General features: G+C 36.0%; 1 protein-coding gene across 1 annotated transcript in view; it reads left to right on the plus strand.

Moving 5' to 3' along the window:
* CCDC150 (coiled-coil domain containing 150) overlaps nucleotides 1-24,762 on the plus strand; it is a 106,030-nt gene that overhangs the window by 24,462 nt on the left and 56,806 nt on the right. The window contains 4 exon segments of the mRNA XM_061191008.1: nucleotides 1,528-1,652; nucleotides 1,905-2,082; nucleotides 2,644-2,712; nucleotides 18,021-18,146. Of these exon segments, the coding sequence (XP_061046991.1) occupies nucleotides 1,528-1,652; nucleotides 1,905-2,082; nucleotides 2,644-2,712; nucleotides 18,021-18,146 (498 nt within the window).

Here is a 24,762-nt window from a genome sequence, read left to right on the forward strand (position 1 = left end):
GCTCTCTCTTTTTTTTTTTTTTTTTGAGCATACTTACTATATACCAAGCATTGTGCTAAGGATTTTACATATATTACCTCCTTTAATCCTAGCAGCTGTTACGTAAAGGGATATTTGTCATCCTCGTTTTACAGATAATAAAAATAAGATTTAGAGAAGTTAATCAACTTGCCCCAAATCACCCAGCTAGTATAGGGTGGAGCCAGATTTAAATCTAGATTTGACTCCAGACTCAGTGTTTTTAATCATTTATGTTATGTTGCTTCTCTTGTTCTGCATTCTATAGTAGTAGTTTACGTGCATGGCTCATTTCCTGTACTACATTCCTAGGACATTGTCTTACATATCTTTGTTATTACCCATAGGGCTAAGCGTGTTTTACACGTAACAGGTACTCAATAAGTATTTTTTATTAATTCAGCAAGCATTTAGTGTTTACCTCATGCAAGTATGTTGCTAGATCTAGATAGAATTATGGCAGTGAACAAGACAAGTCCCTACTTTCATGGAACTTACAATTTAGTAGACTGAATAATGTGACTTATGTATGTAACACTTTCACAAACATTTTAAAACTTTGGAATATGACACAAGTGAGATCCCATTTTACCAAGTATGAAGGTGTGAAGGTTTACCTTGCGATCAAATATTGTTCAAAAAGAAGTGTTTTAAAATATGTTTACAAATATAATTATTAATATGTACTATATTTACAAAAGCTTTATAAATTGTAGGTAGAGGAGGTGTGCATAAAAATGCTGTTTTGATAATTGAAAATAGTAAGCCAGAGAAAATTGTGCAAAACAGCTATAGACTTCTGCTGTAGCAGTATCTGAGTGCAATTTCAGATACTGTCAAAAGAATTTACACTAAACTATGAAACATGATTGTCCCTGGAGAATGGAATTATTTGGAAGAGATGTGGGGGAGATAGAGGTAGAGCGATCATTTCACTTTATATACGTTGATATTGTTTTACTTTTTAAAATATAGTATCATGTTGAAATTTTAAAGTACCAAAATATACTTAATATAGTTTTTTAAAAATCTTTTTTGGACTATGGTTGCTTTACAATGTTGTGTTAGCCTCCACTGCACAACAAAATGAATCAGCCATACACATACAGATATCCCCTCCCTCTTGGACTTCCCTCCCGTTTAGGTTACCACGGTGCATTAGGTAGAGTTCCCTGTGCTATACAGTGTGTTCCTATCAGTTGTCTATTTTATACATGGTATCTAAAAATTTGTCCATGTTAGGAGTTTTATAAATTTTGCAGCAAGCTGGATAAATAATGCATCTTGATTGTTGGCTAGAAGAGCTATAAAATGATAGAATTTTGTCAGGTCAGGGTAGGTACAAAGAGCAAGCTGGACATTAAGATAAATTCTTTTAAAAAGGGGTTTTATTTATATAAATTAAATTTGTCTTTTGTAAGTATCAGTATCTTTGATCAGTTGTTTACAGTGATACCCTATCAAATGACTTCTGGCATCTTAACTTGTAATATTGCTTCTAACACTCAGGAAGAACAGAAAATGATGACACAGACATTTCAAGAACAAAACTTACTGCTGGATGCAGCCCATGCCAGTATCACAAGTGAGCTACAGACTGTTCAGAATGAGAAAACACAACTCCAAATGCATCTGTAAGTAAACTGTGGGCAACTTTTGCATCTTTTGTTTTTGCATTTGTATTTCTTATCTTTAATGAAAATGTTTAATTCTGCATTTGCTGGGCCAGTCACAAAAATAAAGACTCTGCCCTAAAGGAACTAGTTTTGTTAGAACATTTCAGTAACTGCTCTCAGGCAGGAGATATGTTCTGTAAGAACATTTAGTCTTTCTGTTAAAGAAGAACTCTCATTCAGCTTTCATATCTCCTTGTTCTCTTCCTGCAGGGACCATTTAGTCCTTGAGCATAACCAGTGTATCCAGAAAGCACAGGATGCTGAGAAGAGGGCAGCTGTGCAAAAAGAGCTGCTAGAATCAACTGTTGCAAGATTGCGAAGGGAATTGGAAGCATCAATGCAAGAGAAGACCTCTCTGCTACAGGAGAAAGAAGGACTTCAGAGAGAGGTAGGTAGAGGCAGATTTATGTTACCTCCTGGTTGTGGTGGTGATCTTGTTTTAAAATTTTATTGTAAGTGCAAAAGACAAGAAAAGAAATACAACCCAGATGCAGTTTGTCTGAGTTGCCCATGAAAGAAATCTTTGGGTGGCTAATCTGTGTCTTTCAGCATGTGAGTGCACTGTGCCAAATAGTTACCCTTATATAGCATGAGTGAATGTTAACTAACCATTCACACATCCTCATGTTAGTTAAGGAGTCAGATTTAAAACTCGATTTTCCCAGTAGGAGTGGGACAGTGTAGTGGAAACAGTGTAAGGGGAAACAGCCCTGTCTTCCTCGTTAGGAAGGAACCAGCAGAGTCTGACATGCAGACGTGTCCTTCTAATTTCAGGGCTGTTTGTGAAGTCTGCTCTGCCTCTGAGACTCCCCGAGTGGCCCCTTTTCTGAGAGGATGTGCTATCTCTGCAGTGTAGGTATTAATTGACATGCAGGGTGTATCTGCTATAGTAGAGCCTGTCAGCTGTTTTTAAACTGACCCATTTCTTTTTTTCCCTCCTCTTGGGCAGGTTAATAAAACTGAGAAAGAAATAGCAGAAGAAAAATGCAACTTGGAAAAGGAATTAGCTAAAAGCAAGGTATTCCACATTTTATTTGTTGTTATGTCATTATATTTAATTCCTTCTGTATTGCTGCCTCCTGTATCAGCTTATCTTAATGAGGAGATGGGTTATTTTGTTGAATACCAAAATGTGGGGGGAATAGAGAAGCCACGAAGCTGGATGCACTTGGAGCACTCCAGTCACTTCAGCATAAGGCTGCGTCTGGGGAATGTTTGCTTGTTGAGCATCTCGTGTTTGCCAGTGAGCCATCACTGCCTCAGACCCTAGTGTTTACCGAGTAGTTTAGCCAGGGAGTCCCCTGAGAGTGAGCTAATGGGTCTGTGGGCTGCAAAGGGATGATTGCTGATGATGCTGGTGTTTTTTTGGTTTGTTTTTTGGGTTTTTAAAAAAAACTAATTTAAGCTTCCTAACTTGTTAGCACTTGCCACTTTATTTGTGAGATACCCCTTTCTGGGTTCTATGAAGGTAGCATGGCCAGAGAAACAAATACAGTCCTTATTAAAACAAAAAAAATCTTTAAGACACTGCTGTTTGCATTTCAAAATTTGAAGAGAGTAAAGATTATATATCACTATCATCTAGAGAATATATCTGGAGCATCAAGGACTATCAGCCCATCCCCATTCAATAAACCCAGCAACAGGTGTCAGATACAGGCATCAAGCCTTGACTGTTTCTTGGCTCAACTAAATAGCATTCTTAGTACCATATATGTGAACTTTTAGTTTAAGAACTGGGGAGAGAAGAAAAGCTAAATTCTGAGCTGGAGCTCAAAGACAGTTCACTAAGCTGGCAGGTACCTTCTGTGGTTTAGTCACTCATATCTAGTGATTTGAAAACAGTCCACCCAAAAAATCTTTAAATAAAGCTGACTTCCTGTGGCAAGGACTTTGCTGGTGTCATTGTGGCCTCAAATATGTTTTTTAAAATTTGGGAAGTTGGTGGATACTATTAAATTCATTAATACTTTTTGCTTTAAAATGCTAGTGAATATTTCATGGCTAAGGCAAATGCTATTTGTGATTAAAACATGGTATTATTATTTTGCTTGTCTGATTTCATTTGTTTTAATGTAGACTAAGTGTATGTTCATGGGGCTGAAAGATACTTGCTCATTAGAGAGGTTCTATTAAGCCAAATGACAGTGCTTCTACAGAGTTCCGTTTTTTGGTCTAACTTGGTATTTTTTACATCTGTACTCATTGTAAAGCTATGTTTTCTTAAATTAAGGCTTATTGAGTTATAATTTAGAGTGAAATTCACCCTTTTTTTAGTGTACAGTTCTGTGAGCTTTGACAAACACAATCATGTAACCACCACCACAACAATCAAAATATAGAACATTTCTGTCACCCCGGAAAGTTCCCTTGTGCCTTTTAGTAGTCAGCCTCTTCCTCCATCCCCATCCCCTGGCAACCACTGATCTGTTTTTCTACCCCTGTAGTTATATCTTTTCCAGAATATCATACAAATGGTATCATACAATATGTAGCATTATAAGTCTGGCTTCTTTTATTTAGCATAAAGCATTTGAGATTTGAGATTCATGCATGTTATTGTATGTATCAGTAGTTTATGTTCTGTTATATCACAGTTTTCTTTACCCATTTGCCAATTGAAGAACATTTGGGTTGTTTCCAGATTTTGGCAGTTATGAAAAAACCTGTATAAATATTCATATGTGAACATGTATTTTTATTTCTCTTGGATACATATCAGGAATTGGACTTCTAGATCCTACAGTAAATATATGTTCAACTGTCTTCCAAAGGATGTGTGCCATCTTGCATTCCTACCAGGAATATATGAGTTCCAGTTTCTCTACACTCTCACCAGCACTTGGCATTGTCAATTCTTTTAGTTTCAGCCATTCTGATTGGTGTGTAGGGGTATGTCACTGTGGTGTACTTTGCTTTTCTCCAGTGACTAGTAATATTGAGTACCTTTTCATCTGCTTATTTGCCATCAACAACTTATTTTAACCATTTTTAATTGTTGTTTGTTTTCTTATAATTTATTTTTCAGAGCTTTAAAAATAGTGTCATATTAATTCTCATGTAATAGTTATTACTATTTGTATATAAACAAATTTTATATGTGCTTTACCTACTTTTCTTCTATATTATGCCTTTTCATGCTCTTTTAAAGAGCAGAAGTTTTATATTTTGATTAAGTCCAGTTTATCAATTTTTCAAATTTTATGGATGATACTTTTGTGTTGTAGCTAAGAAATTTTTGCCTAATCTAAGATTACATAGATTTTTCTCCTTTGTTCCCTAGAACTTTTTTGGCTTTACGTTCAATATTAGGTCTATGATCCACTTCAAGTTAATTTTTGTATATCATGCAAGATGTAGTCCAAGGTTCATTTATTTTTAGGTGGATCATCTGATTGTTTTAGTACCTTTTATTATTGAGATATAATTAATATACCATAAATTCACCTTCTTAAAATATACAAGTTAGTGATTTCTTAGTATATTCACAAGTTTGCACAAATACCACCACTATCTTATTCTAGAACCTTTTTTATCATCCTAAAAAGAAACCTAGTACCCATTAGGAGTCACTCCCTATTTACCCCTGCCCACCTCTGGCAACTACTATTCTACTCTACCTCAATGGATTTGTCTGTTCTGGACATGTCATGTAAATAGTATCAAACAGTATGTGACCTTTTGGGTCTGGCTTCCTAGCATGATGATTTCAAAGTTTGTCCATATTGTAGTGTGTATAAGTACTTCATTTCTTTTATGGCTGAATAATATTGCATGAATATAACACACTTCATTTATCCATTCATCAGTTGATAGACATTTAGGCCGTTTCCATTTTTTGGCTATTAAGAATAATGCTATGAACATTTGTGTACAATTCTTTTTGTGAGCATGTTTTCAGTTCTCCAGGAACAAAACTACTGGGTCATGTGATAACTCTGTTTATCATTTTGAGAAACTGCCGAACTGTTTTACAAGTAAGGTAGTTGCACCATTTTACAGTCCCACTAGCAATGTATGAGCATTCCACTATCTACGTCCTCACCTAAACTTGTTGCTGTCCACTTTAAAAAAATTACACCCATCCTAGTAGGTGTGAAGTATCTCATTGCGGTTTTTTTTTTTAACTGAGGTGAAATTCACATACTATAAAATCAACCATTTAAAAGTGAACAATTCAGTGGCATTTAGTACAATATTCATAATATTGTGCAACCACCACCTCTGTCTAGTTCCAAAACATTTCAATACCCCGAAAGGAAACCCCATACCCATTAAGCAATCACTCCTTATTCCCTCCTTCCGCCAGCCCCTGACAACCACTATTCTGCATTCTGTCTCTATGGATTTACTTATTATGCATATTTCATATGAATATAATCATACAATATGTGATCTTTTGTATCTGGCTTCTTTCACTTAGCATAATGTTTTTGAGGGTCATCCATGTTTTTGTATCAGTATGTATCAGTACTTCATTCCTTTTTATGGTTGAGTAATATTCATTTTGTGTGTGTTTGTGTGTTTGTGTGTGTGTGTGTTGAGTTGGCTAAAAAGTTCGTTTGGGTTTTTTGTAAGATCTTACAGAAAACCCAAACGAATTTTTTTAACCAACCCAGTATATGTATGTGTGTGTGTATACATACATACACACACACACGTATATATATGTACACACACACACCACAATTTCTTTATCTGTTTATCTGTTGATGGATATTTGCATTGTTTCTGCCTTTTGGCTGTTGTGATTAGTGCTGCTATAAACATTTGTATGTGTATTTGTAAGTACCTGTTTTTTTATATATCTTAAAGATATGTTAAGATATATAGCTATGAGTGGAATTGCAGGGTCATGTGGTAATTTTATGTTTAACTTTCTGAAGAACCACCAGACTGTTTTCCACAATGCTGAACCACTTTTTCTTCCCACCAGCAGTGTAGAAGGGCTCCAGTTTCTCCACATCCTCACCAACACGTTATTTATTTATTTATTTTATTTTATTTTATTTATTTTATTTTTGGCTGTGTTGGGTCTTTGTTGCTGCACGTGGGCTCTCTCTAGTTGCATCGAGCGGGGGCTACTCTTCCTTGTGGTGCGCGGGCTTCTCATTGCAGTGGCCTCCCTTGTTGTGGAGCACGGGCTCTAGGCTTATCGGCTTCAGTAGTTGTGGCTCGCGGGCTCTAGAGCGCAGGCTCAGTAGTTGTGGCGCACGGGCCCAGTTGCTCCGCAGCATGTGAGATCTTCCTGGACCAGGGCTCGAACCCATGTCCCCTGCATCAGCAGGTGGATTCCTAACCACTGCACCATCAGGGAAGCCCCTATTTTTTGTTTTTTGATAATAGCCATCCTAGTAAGTGTGAAAGTGGTACCTCATTTTGGTTTTGATTTGCATTTCCTTAATGGCTAATAATGTTGAGCATCTTATTATGTGTTTATTGGCCATTTGTATATCTTCTTTGGAGAGCTGTCTACTCAGATCCTTTACCAATTTTTAAAGTGGGTTATTTAATGTCTTTTAATTGTTGAGTTGTAAGAGTTCTTTATATATTTTGGATGGTAGACCCTTATCAGATATGTGACTTGCAGATATTTTTCTCCCATTCTGTGGGTTCTTTTTAAATTTTTAGATTTTTATAAAGTCCAGTTTATCAATTTTTTCTTTGGTTGCCTGTGCTTTAAGTGTCGCATCTGAGAAACTGTTGCCTGATCCAAGGTCACAAAGATTTACACCTTTTTTTTTGTTTTGATTTTATATTGGAGTATAGTTGATTAACAATGTTGTGTTAGTTTCAGGTGTACAGCAAAGTGATTAAGTTATACATGTACCTATTCTTTTTCAAATTCTTTTTCCATTTAGGTTATTACAGAATATTGAGCAGAGTTTCCTGTGCTACACAGTAGGTCCTTGTTGGTTATCTATTTTAAATATAGCAGTGTGTACATGTCAGTCCCAAACTCCCAATCCCTCCCCTCCCCCACCCTTCCCCCCATAACCATAAGATCATTCTCTAAGTCTGTGAGTCTGTTTCTGTTTTGTAAATAAGTTCATTTGTATCTTTTTTTTTTTTTTACATCCCACATATAAGTGATATCATGATATTTGTTTTTCTCTGTCTGACTTATTTCACTTAGTATAATAATCTCCAGGTCCATCCATGTTGCTGAAAATGGCATTATTTCATTCTTTTCAATGGCTGAGTAATATTCCATTATATTTATGTACCATGTCTTCTTTATCCACTCCTCTGTCGATGGACATTTAGGTTGCTTCCATGTCTTGGCTCTTGTAAACAGCGCTGCAATGAACATTAGGGTGCATGTATCCTTTCAAACCATGTTTTTCTCCGGATATGTGCCCAGGAGTGGGATTGCTAGATCATATAGTAGTTCTAATTTTAGTTTTTTAAGGAACCTCCATATTGTTCTCCACAGTGGCTGCACCAATTTACATTCCCATCAGCAGTGTAGGAGGGTTCCCTTTTCTCCACACCCTCTTCAGCATTTATTGTTTGTAGGCTTTTTGATAATGGCCATTCTGACTGGTGTGAGGAGATACCTCATTGTAGTTTTGATTTGCATTTCTCTAATAATTAACAGTGTTGAGCATCTTTTCATGTACCTCTTGGCCATCTGTATGTCTTCTTTGGAGAAATATCTATTTAGGTCTTCTGCCCATTTTTTGATTGGGTTGTTTTTTTGGTATTGAGCCGCATGAGCTGTTTATGTTTTGAAGACTAATCTCTTGTCGGTTGCATTGTTTACAAATATTTTCTCCCATTCTGTGGGTTGTCTTCATTTTGTTTATGGCTTCTTTTGCTGTTCAAAAGCTTTTGAGTTTCATTAGGTCCCATTTGTTTATTTTTGTTTTTATTTCCATTTCTCTAGGAGGTGGGTCAAAAAGGATCTTGCCGTGATTTATGTCATAGAGTGTTCTGCCTATGTTTTCCTCTAAGAGTTTTATAGAGTCTGGCCTTACATTTAGGTCTTTAATACATTTTGAGTTTATTTTTGTGTATGGTGTTAGGGAGTGTTCTGATTTCATTCTTTTACATGTAGCTGTCCAGTTTTCCCAGCACCACTTATTGAAGAGGCTGTCTTTCCTCTATTGTATAGTCTTGCCTCCTTTATTGTAGATTAATTGACGATAGGTGTGTGGTTTATTTCTGGGCTTTCTATCCTGTTCCATTGAATTATATTTCTGTTTTTGTGCCAGTATTATACTGTTTTGATTACTGTAGCTTTGTAGTATGGTCTGAAGTCAGGGAGCCTGATTCCTCCAGCTTCGTTTTTCTTTCTCAAGAGTGCTTTGGCTATTCAGGGTCTTTTGTGTCTCCATACAGATTTTAAGATTTTTTTTTCTAGTTCTGTGAAAAATGCCATTGGTAATTTGGTAGGGGTTTCATCGAATCTGTAGATTGTCTTGGGTAGTATAGTCATTTTGACACTATTGATTCTTCCAATCCAAGAACATGGTATATCTTTCCATCTGTGTCATCTTTGATTTCTTTCATCTGCATCTTATAGTTTTCAGAATAATGGTCTTTTGCCTCCTTAGATAGGTTTATTCCTAGGTGTTTTATTCTTTTTAATACGATGGTAATTGGGATTGTTTCCTTAATTTCTCCTTCTGATCTCTCATTGTTAGTGTATAGAAATGCAACAGATTTCTGTGTATTAATTTTGTATCCTGAAAGTTGACTGAATTCATTGATGAGCTCTAGTAGTTTTCTGGTAGCATCTTTAGGATTTTCTATGTATAGTATCATGTCACCTGCAAACAGTGACAGTTTTACTTCTTCTTTTCCAGTTTGGATTCCTTTATTTCTTTTTCTTCTCTGATTGACATGACTAGGACTTCCAAAACTGTGTTGAATAAAAGTGGTGAGAGTGGACATCCTTGTCTTGTTCCTGATCTTAGGGGAGGTGCTTTCAGCTATTCACAGTTGAGTATGACGTTAGCTGTAGGTTTGTCATATACAGCCTTTATTATGTTGAGGTAGGTTCCCTCTATGCCCACTTTCTGTAGAGTTTTTATCATAAATGAGTGTTGAATTTTGTCAAAAGCTTTTTCTGCATCTATTGAGAGGATCATATGGTTTTTATTCTTCAATTTGTTGATGTGGTGTATCACACTGATTAATTTGTAGATACTGAAAAATCCTTGCATCCCTGGGATAAATTCCACTTGATCGTAGTGTATGATCCTTTTATAATGTATTGTTGGATTTGGTTTGCTAGTATTTTGTTGGGGATTTTTGCATCTGTGTTCATCAGTGATATTGGCCTGTAATTTTCCTTTTTTATGGTATCTTTGTCTGGTTTTGGTATCAGGGTGATGGTGGCCTCATAGAATGAGTTTGGGAGTGTTCCCTCCTCTGCAATGTTTTGGAATAGTTTCAGAAGGATAAGTGTTAACTCTTCTCTAAATGTTTGATAGAAGTCTCCTGTGACGCCATCTGGTCCTGGACTTTTGTTTGTTGGGAGTTTTTAAAGCACAGTTTTAATTTCAGTGCTTGTGATTGGTCTGTTCTTATTTTCTATTTCTTTCTGGTTCAGTCTTGGGAGATTATATCTTTCTAAGAACTTGTCCATTTCTTCTAGGTTGTCCATTTTATTGGCATATAGTTGCTTGTAGCAGTCTCTTATGATCCTTTGTATTTCTGCAGTGTCAGTTGTTACTTCTCCTTTTTCATATCTAATTTTACTGATTTGAGCCCTCTCCCTTTTTTTCTCGATGAGTCTGGCTAAAGGTTTATCAATTTTGTTTATCTTCTCAAAGAACCAGCTTTTAGTTTCATTGATCTTTTCTGTTGTTTTCTTTGTCTCTATTTCATTTCTTCCCTCTCTGATCTTTATAATTTTTTTCCTTCTACTAACTTTGGGTTTTGTTTGTTCTTCTTTCTCTAGTTGCTTTAGGTGTAACATTAGGTTGTTTATATGTGATTTTTCTTGTTTCCTAAGGTAAGATTTTATTGCTAGAAACTTCCCTGTTAGAACTGCTTTTGCTGCATCCCATAGGTTTTGGATCATTGTGGTTTGGTTTTCACTTGTCTGTTAGTATTTTTTTATTTCCTCTTTGATTTCTTCAGTGATCCATCAGTTGTTTAGTAACATATTGTTTAGCCTCCACATGTTTGTGTTTTTTACAGTTTTTTCTTGTAGTTGATTTCTAATCTCATAGCATTGTGGTTGGAAAAAATGCTTGATATGATTTCAATTTCCTTAAAGTTACCAAGAATCGCTTTGTGATCAGTCCTGGAGAATGTTCCATGTGCACTTCAGAAGAATGTGCACTCTGCTACTTTTGAATGAAATGCTCTATAAATATCAGTTAAGTCCCTCTGGTCTATTGTGTCATTTAAGGCTTTTGTTTCCTTATTGATTTTCTGTCTGGATGATTTGTTCATGGATGAAAGTGGGGTGTTAAAGTCCCCCACTATTATTGTATTACTGTCAATTTCTCCTTTTATGGCTGTTAGTATTTGCCTTATATATTGGAGTGCTCCTATGTTGGGTACATATATGTTTTCGATTGTTATAGCTTCTTCTTAGATCGATCTCTTGATCATTATGTAGTATCCTTCTTTGTCTCTTGTAACAGTCTTTATTTTAAAGTCTGTTTTGTCTGATATGAGTATGGCTACTCCAGCTTTCTTTTGATTTCTATTTGCATGGAATACCTTTTTCCATCCTCTCACTTTCAGTCTGTATGTGTCCCTAGATCTGAGGTGGGTCTCTTATAGACAACATATATACGGATCTTGTTTTTGTATCCATTCAGCCAGTCTGTGTCTTTTCGTTGGAGCATTTAATCCATTTACATTTAAGGTAATTATCAATATGTGTGTTCCTCTTGCCATTTTCGTAATTGTTTTGGATTTTGTTTTTTTTTGTGGGTTTTTTTGGCCGCACCCCTTGTTTTGTGAGATCTTAGTACCCTGACCAGGAATTGAACTTGGGACATGGCAGTGAAAGTGCCAAGTCCTAACCACTGGACCACCAGGGAATTCCCTGTATTTGTTTTTGTAGGTCTTTTTTCTTTCCTTCCTCTTTTGTTCTCTTATCTTGTGATTTGATGACTAACTTTAATGCTGTGTTTTGATTCCTTTTTCTTTTTTGTGTGTATCTATTGCAGATTTTCGGTTTACGGTTCCCATGAGCTTTTGATATAGCAGTCTATATGTAAAGAAGATTGCTTTAAGTTGCTAGTCTTTTAATTTCAAATGCAATTCCAATATCCTGCATTTGTGCTCTCCTCTTCTCACAGTTACTGGTTTTGATATCATATTTGTGTGCAGATGATTTCCTACATTAACTGTATGTTTGCCTTTACTGGTGAGCTTTCCATTCATAATTTTCTTGTTTCTAGTTGTGGCCTTTTCTTTTCCACGTAGAGAAAGTCCTTTAGCGTTTGTTGCAAAGCTGGTCTGGTGGTGCTGAATTCTCTTGGCTTTTACTTGTCTATAAAGCTTTTGATTTCTCCTTCAAATCTGAATGAGAACCTTGGTGGGTAGAGTATTCCTGGTTTTAGGTTCTTTCCTTTCATCACTTTAAATATATCTTGCCACTCCCTTCTGGCCTGCAGAGTTTCTGCTGAGAAATCACTTGATAACCTTACGGGAATTCCTTTGTATGTTATTTGTTGCTTTTCCCTTGGTGCTTTTAATATTTTTTCTTTGTTTTTAATTTTTGTCAGTTTGATTACTGTGTGTCCTGGCATATTCCTCCTTGGGTTCATCCTACCTGGGAGTCTCTTTGCTTCCTGGACTTGGGTTCCTGTTTCCTTTTCCATGTTAGGGAAGTTTTCAGCTATTATCTCTTCAATTATTTTCAAAGGTCCTTTCTCTCTCTGTTCTCCTTCTGGGAGGCCTATAATGCGAATGTTGGTGCATTTAATGTTGTCCCAGAAGTCTCTTAGACTGTCTTCATTTCTTTTCATTCTTTTTTCTTTATTCTTCTCCATGGCAGTGATTTCTACCATTCTGTCTTCCAGCTCACTTATCCATTCTTCTGCCTCAGTTATTCTGCTATTGATTCCTTCTAGTGTATTTTTCATTTCAGTTATTGTATTGTACATCTCTGTTTGTTTGGTCTTTAGTTCTCCTATGTCTTTTTTAAACATTTCTTGTATCTTCTCAGTCTGTGCCTCCATTCTTTTCCTGAGATCTTGGAACATCTTCAATAGCATTACTCTGAATTCTTTTTCTGGTAGATGGCCTATCTCCACTTCACTTAGTTGTTCTTCTGGTGTTTTATCTTGTTCTTTCATTTGGGACATATTCCTTTGCCATCTCATTTTGTCTAACTTTCTGTGATTGCGGTTTCCATTCCACAAGCTGCAGGATTGTAGTTCTTCTTGCTTTTGCTGTCTTCCCTCTGGTGGATGAGGCTGTCTAAGAGGCTTGTGCAGGCTTCCTGGTTCCTGCCCACTGGTGGGTAGAGCTGGTTCTTGTCCCTCTGGGCAGGGCCATGCTCAGGAAGACTTTAAGCAGCCTGTCTGCTGATGGGTGGGACTGTATTCCCGCCCTGTTGGTTGTTTGGCCTGAGGCATCCCAGCACTGGAGCCTACAGGCTGTTGGGTGGGGCTAGGTCATTGGGAGGAAATGGCAGCCTCCAGGAGTGCTCATGCTAATGATTACTCCCCAGAACTACTGCTGCCAGTGTGTTTGTACCTGCAGTGAGCCACAGCTCCTCCCCTGCCTCTCCAGGAGACCCTCCAATACTAGCAGGTAGGTCTGGCCCAGTCTCTTACAAGGTCACTGCTTTTTTCCCCTGGGTCCTGGTGCACATGAGACCTTGTGTGTGCCCTCCAAGAGTGGAGTTTCTGTTTCCCCAGTCCTGTGGAATTCCTGCGATCAAACCCCGCTGGCCTTCAAAACCAGGTTCTCTGGGGGCTCCTCCTCCTCTTACCAGGCCCCCACGCTGGGAAGGCTGACATGGGGCTCTGGACTTTCAGTCCTGTGGGAGAACTTTTCAGGTATAATTACTTTCTAGTTTGTGGGTCGCCCACCCAGTGGGTATGGGATTTGATTTTATTGCAGTTGTGCCCCTCCTACCATCTCGTTGTGGCTTCCTCTTTGTCTTTGGATGTAGGGTATCTCTTTAGGTAGGTTCTAGTGTTTTATTGTCTATGGTTGTTCAGCAGTTAGTTGTGATTTTGGTGTTTTTGTATGAAGGAGTGATCTCATGTCCTTCTACTCCCCCATCTTGCAACTGTCATCCTGCACCCATTTTTTATTCTAAAAATTTTATAGTTTTACAGATTACATTTTGGTCTTTGATCCATTTTGTGTTAAATTTTATATATGGTATGAGGTAGAGGTTTAACTTCATTATTTTGCCTGTGGATATCCAGTTATCCCAGGACGATTTGTTGGAAGACTGTTCTTTCTATTGAATAATCTTGGCTCCCTTGTCAAAATCTAGTTAACCATAGATGCATGGGCTTATTTCTGGACTCTCAATTCCATTGCATTGATATGTATGACTGTACGTATGCCAGTACCACATGGTCTTGATTACTGTAGCTTTGTAATAAGTTTTAAAATTGAGACTTGTGAGTCCTCCAACTTTATTTTTTTTGAGATTGTTCTGGCTATTCTGGATCCTTGCATTTCTATATGAATTTCAGGATCAGATTTTCCATTTCTGCAAAAAAAGAGGAGCTGGAATTTTGATAGGGTTTGTATTGATCCTGTAGATCAATTTGGAGAGTATTGTGATCTTAACAATAGAGTATATATTTTCTCTATATAAGATTGTGCCATCTGCAAATGGAGATAGTTTTATTTTTTCCTTTCCAATTTGTTGCCTTTTGTTTCTTTTTCTTGTGTAATTGCTTTGGCTAGAACCTCCAGCCATGAGAGGTTGAATAGAAGCGATGAGAGCAGACATCCTTGTTTTGTTCCTGAGTTTAGAGGGATAGCTTTCAGTTTGGCACCATTAAGTATGATGTTAGCTGTATGCTTTTCTTAAATGCCCATGATCAGGATGAGGAAATTCCCTTCTATTCCTAGTTTGTTGAGAATTTTTATCATGAAAATATGTTGAACTTGGTCAGTTGCTTTTTCTATATCTATTGGAATAATCTTGTGGATTTTGTCCTTTATTCTATTACTAAGGTGTATTACATTGATTGATTTCAAATGTTGAACCAAGTTTTCCTTTGGGGGATAAATTTCACTTGATCATGGTGTATAATCCTTTTCAAATGTTGTTTGATTTGGCTTGCTATTATTTTGTTGAGGATTTAAAGATCTATATTAATAAGGTTTATCCCACAGTTTTTTTTTTTTTTCTTGTGACATCTTTGGTTTTGGTATCAAGGTATTCAATAATATTGGCCTCTTAAAATGATTTGATAGTGTTCCCTCTCCTATTTTGAGAAGACTTTGCGAGGGATTGGTGTTAATTCTTTCAGTGTTTTGTAGAATTCAGCAGTGAAGCCATCTGGTCCTAGGTTTTTCTTTGTGGGGAGTGTTTTGTTTTGTTTTTTATTATTATTATTATTGATCCAGTCTCTTTATTTGTTATAGTTCAATTCATATTTCTACATTTTTTTTTTTTGAGTTTCAGTCATTTGGGTCTTTCTAGGAATTTGTCCATTTCATCTAGGCTATGTAATTTATTGGCATACAGTTGTTCATAGTAGCCCCTTTTTTATTTCTGGAAGTTCAATATAATGTCTCTTCTTTCATTTCTAATTTTAGCAATTTGTGTATTCTTTTTTTTTTTTATTTGGTTAATACCACTAGCGGTTTGTCAATTTTGTTGATCTTGTCAAAGAACCAACTTCTGGTTTTACTGATTTTCTCTATTGTTTTTCTAGCCTCTGTTTTATTTCTACTATAATCCTTATTATTTTCTTCCTTTTGCTTGCTTTGAGTTTAATTTGCTCTTCTTTTTCTAGGTTCTTAAGATGGATGCTTATTAGGTTATTGATATGAGATATTTCTCTTTTTTTAAATATAAGTTTATACAGCTACAGATTTCCCTCTAAGCACCACTTTAGCTGCATACCATACATTTTGCTTATCATGTTATATTTTCATTTTCATTTGTCTCAAAATATTCTTTAATTTCCTTTTTAATTTCCTCTTTGACCCATTGGTTATTTAGAAATATGTTGTTGAATTTCCCCATATATGTGAATTTTCCAAATTTCCTTCTTTTATTCATTTACTTTTATTTCATTGTTGTTGGAGAACATACTTTATATAATTTCAGTCCTTTCAAATTTATTGAGAGTTGTTTTATGGTTTAACATGTGGTATATCCTAGAGCATGCTTCATGTGCACTTGAGAAAAATGTGTATTCTATTATTGTTTGGAGGAGTGTTCTAAAGATGTCTGTTAGGTCCAGTTGCTTTATAGTGTTGTTCAAGTCATCACTTATTTCTTCATTGATCATCTAACTGTTCCACCTATTATTGAAAGAGGGATATTGAAGTCTTCGACTGTTAAGTGTTGAATTGTTATTTCTCCCTTCAATTCTGTCAGTTTTTGCTGTATTGTTTTTGCTTCATTGGGGTTGTGTTGTTAGATGCAAATGCATTTATAAATGTTATCTTCTTAATGGGTTGATCCTTTTTTCAATATATAATGTCCTTCTTTATCTCACAGGTTTTTTGTCTTAATATCTACTTTGTCTCATGTTAGTGTAGCCACTCCAGCTCTTTTCAGATTACTGTTTACATCATATATCTTTTTCCATCCTTTTATTTTCAACCCATTTGTGTCTTTGGATCTAAAGTGTGTCTCTTATAAACAGCATACAGTTGGGTCTTTTAAAAAATTTATTCTGCCTGTCTCTGCTTCTTAGTTGGAGTGTTTAATCCATTAATATTAACATAATTACCCATAAGGTAGGATTTACATCTGCCACTACTATTTTTTTATATGTTTTATGTGATTTTTGTTCCTCTGTTTCTCCAGTAGTGCCTTCCTTTGTGTTAAGTAGATATTTCTGGTGCACTATTTTAATTCCCTTAAACTTTCTTTTACTATATATTTTTGATTTATAGATAACAAAGAGAGTTACAAACAAAAACTACATATTTATATGTCTTCTACCTGTACCTATGTTGCTACATTTTCTGGTACCCTTTATTTCTTTATGTGGTTTCCAGTTATTATCTAATCCCCTTTTATTTCAGCCTGAAGAGCTCCCTTTAGCATTTCTTACAGGGCATTTTTTTCTAGCCTCACAGTCTGGACCCCACCAAAGGGTGGACACTGGTAAATTATCCCACACAATTTAAATTGGAATTAGAGAGAATTGACATCTTAGCAATATTGTATCTTCCTAATACAGGGACACAGTATGTCTCTCCATTTTATTTAGGCTTTTGATTTATCTTGTCAGCATACTGTAAGTTTCAGCATGTCAAATATTGGACATATTTTTTCTTAGATTTGTACCTAAGAATTTCATGGATTTTGGTACTGTTATAAATGGAACTTTTAAGAAATATCAATTTCCAATTGTTTCTTGCTAATATATAGAAATACAATTGATTTGACCTTGTATCCTTCAACCTTACTAAACTCGCTTATTCTAGTATTTCTTTTGTAGATTCTTTGGGATTTCCTATGTAGACTATCATGTCTGTTGTAAACAGAGACAGTTTTATTTCTCCCTTTCCAATTTCTATGCTTTTTATTACTTTTTCTTACCTTGTTGCACCAGCTAAGGCCTCCCATATGATACTGAATAGGAATGACAAGAGCAAATATCCTTGCCTTTTTCCCAGTCTTAGGGGAAAAAATTCAGTCTTCCACCAATACTGATATTAGTTGTAAGTTTTTACAGACATAATTTATCACATAGAGATGGTTCCCTTTCATTTCTAGGTTACTGGGTTTTTATCATAAATTAATGTGAATTTTGTGAAATGCTTTTTCTGTGTCTTTTGAGATGGTCATATGGTTTTTCTTCTATAGTCTATTGATGTGGTGAATTATAGTAATTAATTTTGAATGTTGAACAAGGCTTGTATTACCAGAATAAACTACACTTAGTCCTGATTTGTTATCCTTTTATATATTGCTGGATTCATTTTGCTAATATTTTTTGGAGTATTTTTGCATCTATATTTATATGCTTGAGTTAATATATAAATAAGTACCAAGTACCAGAAGGACTTTCACTTCTAGTAAATGTACACTATGCAATTTGTAATAACTCTCCTGCTAAAGACAACTAAAAAGCAGGGAAACATGTTCATAAGATACCATTTATTTTACAGTTAAAAATGTCATTTTAAAAACCAGATATATTTTTGGATCTGGCATAGATTTCTTTTCTCTTTTTTTTTCTAAAGGTAGACATAAATGCATTAACCCGCAACCTGCAGACTCTAGAGGAAAAGAATAAGCAACTGGCAGATCAAATTGCTTTCCTAGAACTTGAGCAAGCAACTTCTGATTACCATTGGGGGTATAAAAAGGTCAGTCTAAAGTAGCAATTAATGACTATGAGTTTTAAAAAACAATCAGAAATCAGGAGATGGGTTTCCTTCATTTTTTTTTTTTTTGATAATTATCAGAAGTCTGAGTAATGCAGGCTAAATATGTCAGAGAGCCCTACGGTATTCAGACAATAGAGGATTTAGGAAAACAAGAGTTTAAGACAGCCTTTAAATGTCTGCCTACACAGATGATCTATAAAGCTGAAAAGCACCAATATTTCTAACGTTTTAAAATATTTTCTTTTCTATAAATTGTGAGGAACAAACTTGTATTTTTTTTCTCTTTCTGACAGTTCCATCCATTAGGAAATCAGTAGTAAGTTCGATTTCTAAAAGCTATTTGACAAGGTCAATCCATTACAAATAAATGGTAGAATTCTTAAAACATCTCCAGGTGAAGGAGATTTAAAGAGATGATTGTTATGTTAAACAGCTAATAAGTTTTCCATGTGCTTCTGAATACTTGAGAAAGAATTAGCCATTGCTTCTATAACATGCAAATCATCTTTCAAAATTCCAAAGAAGGCCCTGATGTGAAGTCTGCCTTAATCTGAACTAAATTCTTTCAAACTCTGTCATAAGCTGCTCATTACTTCAACTATAAAAAATTACAGAGACTAAATCTAAATCCTGGGACTTCCCTGGTGGTGCAGTGGTTAAGAATTCACCTGCCAATGCAGGAGACACGGGTTCAAGCCCTGGTCCAGGAAGATCCCACATGCCACGGAGCAACTAAGCCCGTGCGCCACAACTACTGAGCCTGCACTCTAGAGCCTGCGAGCCACAACTACTGAGCCCTCGTGCCACAACTACTGAAGCCCGCATGCCTAGAGCCTGTGCTCTGTAACAAAGAGAAGCCACTGCAATGAGAAGCCCATGCACCCCAATTAAGAGTAGCCCCCACTCACTGCAACTAGAGAAAGCCTGTGTGCAGCAACGAAGACCCCATGCAGCCAAAAATAAGTAAATAAATAAAACTTAAAAATATATGTATAAATCCTCTTACATTTTCATGGCTTTAGAGCCAGACTATCTATGTTTCAGTTTTGGCTGTGACCTTGGGTGTGATCCTTAACCTCTCGGAGCCTGAGTTTCTTAATCTGTCAAAATGGGGATAATCATACTATTATTAGGAGGTTGTTGAGGTTAAGTAAGTTAATACATGTAAAGCATGTAGAGCATTGCTAACATTTATTGAATTCTTAGTATCTCAACTGTCTCAGAAGAAAGCCTGTAAGTTCCTATCAGAGCAACAAGGTGCATTAGCTAGCTCTAATTCCTGGTACTGTCTCAAACCACGCCTCACTCCCCCGAGATTAAAGATTCATCCATGTCCTTTCCTGTTGGCCAGGCCTCAGCTGGGCTTATCCACCCACCTGGTTTGGGTCTCTCTGGAAGACCATATCTCAGTCTGTGTGATTCTTTCGTGCCTCTACTGCCAGTGAGCAGGCCTGTGGCCTTATCCTATTAGTGACTTTGACGGGTCTTGCAAGTGATTTGGTCAATGTTGATTCTTGCCTGCCCACAGCACCTCTTGATTAAGGTCTCCCAGTGATATCCCATACCTCAATTCCAGCTTATATGTCTATGCATAGAATCTTCTCTGACCAAGCCTGCCTGGAAGTGCTTCACTTGACTGTATGAGTCTTGAGGAAAGAGGCTAAGAACTTTTTTTTTTTTTTTTTTTTTTCAGTCCGAACAATGTCATTAAACCTAGTGCCATTCAATGCCGGCAGTATATTTTTGTTCTTTGAGAATTAACACTTGAAATTCTCAATAAAAACTACCCTCTAGTATAACCTCTTACTGATTTTTAGAGGTATACATATGAGTGTGTGTTGTGTATGCCACACCACAGATTTAAATTCAGACCTGGTTACAATACTTGGCTCCATTTACTGTGTGACCTGGGCAAGTTCTTAACCTCTATGGCCTTCAGCGCCAAGGGGATCTCCCCTAACTGTGGGGTTCCCACAGCCTACTGTGCATACCCATATCAAAATGGTTACTACGTAAGTTAGAAATTGACCTGCTTATGAATCTGCCTTCACTCTCTTCTAATGCAAGAAGAGTAGTTACTCATCTGTATACTCCCTTGCCTACCATAGCGCCTAATACATAATAGGTGTTTAAGAAACGTCGATTGGGTAGAGCCCAAAGAGGGTCATGTCTGTCTTACCAGGCTGTGAGGATTAAATGTCATACTGTGAGTAAAGTGCCCCTCACAGGGCCAACATATACAGTATACTTGTATAAATATCATTTTTTCTTTTTCTCACACTTCCTAATTTTAGGTTTATGTTTGCCATTTCAGCCTTTAATGACTGTGTAATTTTAAAAATTTTTTATTGAAGTATAGTTGATTTACAATGTTGTGTTAATTTCTGCTGTACAGCAAAGTGATTCGGTTATACTTTTGTATTTTTAAATGTTCTTTTCCATTATGGTTTATCACAGGATATTGAATATAGTTCCCTGTGCTATACAGTAGGACCTTGTTGTTTATATATTCTATATATAATAGTTTGCATCTGCTAACCCCAAACTCCCACTCCATCCCTCCCCCATTCTCCCTCCCCCCCTTGGCACCACAAGTCTGTTTGCTATGAATGATGGTGTAATTTAAGTTCGTTACAACAGGCAGTCATGTAGGGAAACACAATGAGAAAAGATCCAAATGTGAGAAGGTTACTATTCCTGGGTTCAAGTTAATTGACTATTTGCCCCACTTCTCATTTGTATTTTAAACATACATTTTCAAGTGGTAGCACCAGACAGAAATAGAATTAGTTGCATACACAACTAGGATTATAATGACTTGAAATTAAACAATGTATTAAATGTAGTATTTCTTAAAACTAGGATGACATTCAATCAGTGTATAATTGTGAGGGTGACAGAGTTGGTTCCATTTGCAGGGGCCCATGTCATACTGGTTGTTAAACATTTTGAATAAAATTCCTACTTAAGAATCTACTTATAAAACAGCTTTACCAAGATGCTACTATCTCTTGGTTTTATGTATCCTTCTAACAGCTTCTGCTAACTTTTAGAGCTTACCCAGATTTTTTAAATTATTTTAGAAATCACTTTGTGGCTTACTGTTGATCCTTGTCAGCCTACCTTTCATATCTTAAGATAATTCTTTCTGTGTTAGCTTCCTGCTTTTCCAAGGAGTGGTGTTTTGGTGCTTGAGTTAAAATGTATATTCTAACCATTAGCATTTTTCTTTGTATGCTGTTTCTCAGGTGATTCTCCAGTTTCTGTTTTGCTCTGTATATTAATAATCTTTATAGTATATTGCCAAGATTATTTAAGCAAAGGTTACATTGAGTTCTGCATTCCACAACTCAGAATCTGAGATATTCACTCATTTAAGTGATCTCTCTCTAATTTCTGGTGTTCCATCAATTTTCTTAAGTACAGGGCCTATTTAAATAATCTGAAAACAGTAATTTAAGTTACTGCCTTAACATCTACTTTCCTTTAGCAACTGGAACAATTTATTTTTGTTTGTCATAAATTTAAATAAGTGACTCTGTGTCAAACAGTATCACATTTTGATTTTTCTTAGTTCTCACTTATCAGTGCATTAGTGTTCTCTTTGGTGGCAAAAAGGGGAAATTATTTTAAAAGTGTATTTGAAAGAGTAATAGAATTCTTTATGCCTTTGCCTAAAAGAGGGAATTTTTTTGAGGAAAAAAGTACCATTATTTTAAAAATTCTTGGACACATTTTATAAGAGACCCAGACTATCCAAGTTATTTAAAAAAATAAAAAGCCTTCCACATTCCAAGAAGGCAAGCAAAGTTATTTTTGAGTGTTTTTATTTGTAATAGCTAGCATATTTTTGGTTAAATCTAGCTCTTGACTTTTTATAAGCTATACCTACATTTTGCAACACATTGGGCACCTTGATTTATAGGACTTGGAACTGAATTTTAAGTTTTAAATAATTCAGCTTTTATGGTTATGGTGTAGCTTTGTTTTTGTAGCATTATTGGCCATCCTTGTGATATATTTTCTGCTGAAGGCTTGATCAAAACATAATCCCAAATGTTGCATTCATGGGATGATTTTACATCATAGTTTCCAAAATGAAAAATATTGTGGTAAAGGAGGACTGTATGTCTTCCACAGACAGAAAATGAATTGATGACTAATGTTATGATAATATATTATTACTAGCCTCCTATTTATTGATAGCAGTCTACATTTTCCTTAGGTTATTTTGAAACCAATACTTTATTGGTCTGAATGCTTTAAAAAAATATTTTCCTTTGCTTTAGTGGGAGCAACACACGATTGAAAGTGAATGGACCTAGAGTCTATCATACAGAGTGAAGTAAGTCAGGAAGAGAAAGACAAATACCATATGCTAACACATATATGTGGAATCTTAAAAAAAAAAAATGGTACTGATGAACCTAGTTGCAAGACAGGAATAAAGATGTAGACATAGAGGGACTTCCCCAGTGGCTCAGTGGTTGAGAATCTGCCTGCCAACGCGGGGGACACAGGTTTGAGCTCTGGTCCAGGAAGGTGCCACATGCCGTGGAGCAGCTGGGCCCTGTTCTGGAGCCTGCAGGCCACAGCTGCTGAGGCCCGCGTGCCTGGAGCCTGTGCTCCGCAACGGGAGAGGCCACCACAATGAGAGGCCCGCGCACCGCAATGAAGAGTGGCCCCCACTCAGCGCAACTAGAGAAAGCCCGCGCGCAGCAATGAAGACCCAACACAGCCAAAATAAATAAATAAATAAATAAATAAATAAATTAGTTCCTTTTTAAAAAAAATGCAGACATAGAGAATGGACTTGAGGACACAGGGTGGGAGGGGGAAGCTGGGGCAAAGTGAGAGTAGCATCGACATATATACACTACCAAATGTAAAATAGTTAGCTAGTGGGAAACAGCAGCATGGCACAGGGAGATCAGCTCGGTGGTTTGTGACCACCTAGAGGGGTGGGATAGGGAGGGTGGGAGGGAGGCTCAAGAGGGAGGGGATATGGGGACATATGTATGCATATGGCTGATTCAGTTTGTTGTACAACAGAAACTAACAGTATTGTGAAACAATTATACTCCAATAAAGATCTATTAAAAAAAATTTTTTTTTAAAGTGAAACTTTAAAAAACAAAGTATGAATATGTATAAGTAGGTATGAAATAAATATTGATCTGATAGGACAAATGCCTAGATAGCCATAATAGTTAATTACCCACCGATCTAATATTGGGTATAAATTTTTATATTGAATGTGCATAATTTTACAGTAGGACTAATCACTACTTATAATTTTTCCATAGGTTTTTATCAAGTCTAGAATGTCTAAAATGGCTTAATTCTTCTAGCCAAGACAACTACCAAGGAGAAAACAATGCTCCAGATTAATGTGACCTCTTAACAGAATATATGCTATCATGAAAATATTTTGAACAGGGGAAGAAATGAGTTACATGTTATACAGTAATCTAGTTTGGAATGTGTTTTTACTTTTATTTGGAAAATATTCACAATATTTAAAATGAAATAAAGTGCACTACAAAGAGACGAGTAAAGAATAGCTGTAACAATGTTGGAGATAGGAATGTCTCTTGTGTATATTAATATCCCAACATATATGGTTTTCATCTTTACAGACTAGCCTAAAGTTGAATATAAAACAAAAATCTAAATTCTTTGGCTTTAAATGCTGAAAAGGCCCTTTTGTTCTATTATTCACAGATTAAGCAAATGTAAACCAGAAATAGTGATTATGTCAACATAGGATATTTACCAACATTATTAAGACTTTGAACTTAAAATTTACTGGAAATGACCCATAGTGCAGCTGGTTGGCCTACGTGATTAAGAATTTGTGTTCTTAGTCACATTTGCTTGTGTGTGTATTATTCCTACAATGGACTTATGAAGATGATTTTGACATATGGCAAATATCAGTATTTCCTGTTATTAAGATGTAACACTGAAATTGATTATGGAAGGTGAAAATTTCTATATTCAGTCACTAATAGTGTTCCTGAAGTACCAGTAAGGTTCAAAATTTAGTCAAGAGAAAACTATTTTATAGTTATTTCCTCTGACAAAGTTTGAGGAAAAAAAAATAACTCATTATTAAAGGCTGTTTGAATGATTAAATATGTAATTTCATGAAATATAAAGACTTCAGTAATGTTTGTCCTAGATTACATTGTGTTGAGTACTTGATCAAACAATGTTGGAGTTTCCGACAAACATTTCTTTTGTTTTTTTTTTTTCAGTTTTTTTTTTCTTTTTTTACTGCCTTTTACTGTGGTAACTGAAGTATCTGCTATTGACCAAATGGTTGTGATCATTTGTAGCTCCCATTGTCTTAAATAACTACAATCATCCCTCAGTATCTGTGGGGGATTGGTTCCAGGACCCCCCAGATACCAAAATCTGTGGATGCTCAAGTCCCTTATATAAAATGGTGTGATATTTGCATATAATCTATGCACATCCGTCCATATACTTTAAATCATCTCTAGATTACTTATAATATCTAACACAATGTAATGCTATTTAAATAGTTGTCAGTTGCCCGTGTGTGGCAAATTCAAGTTTTGCTTTTTGG

The sequence above is a fragment of the Eubalaena glacialis genome, chromosome 1, assembly GCF_028564815.1.
Source record: "Eubalaena glacialis isolate mEubGla1 chromosome 1, mEubGla1.1.hap2.+ XY, whole genome shotgun sequence".
Lineage (NCBI taxonomy): Eukaryota > Metazoa > Chordata > Mammalia > Artiodactyla > Balaenidae > Eubalaena > Eubalaena glacialis.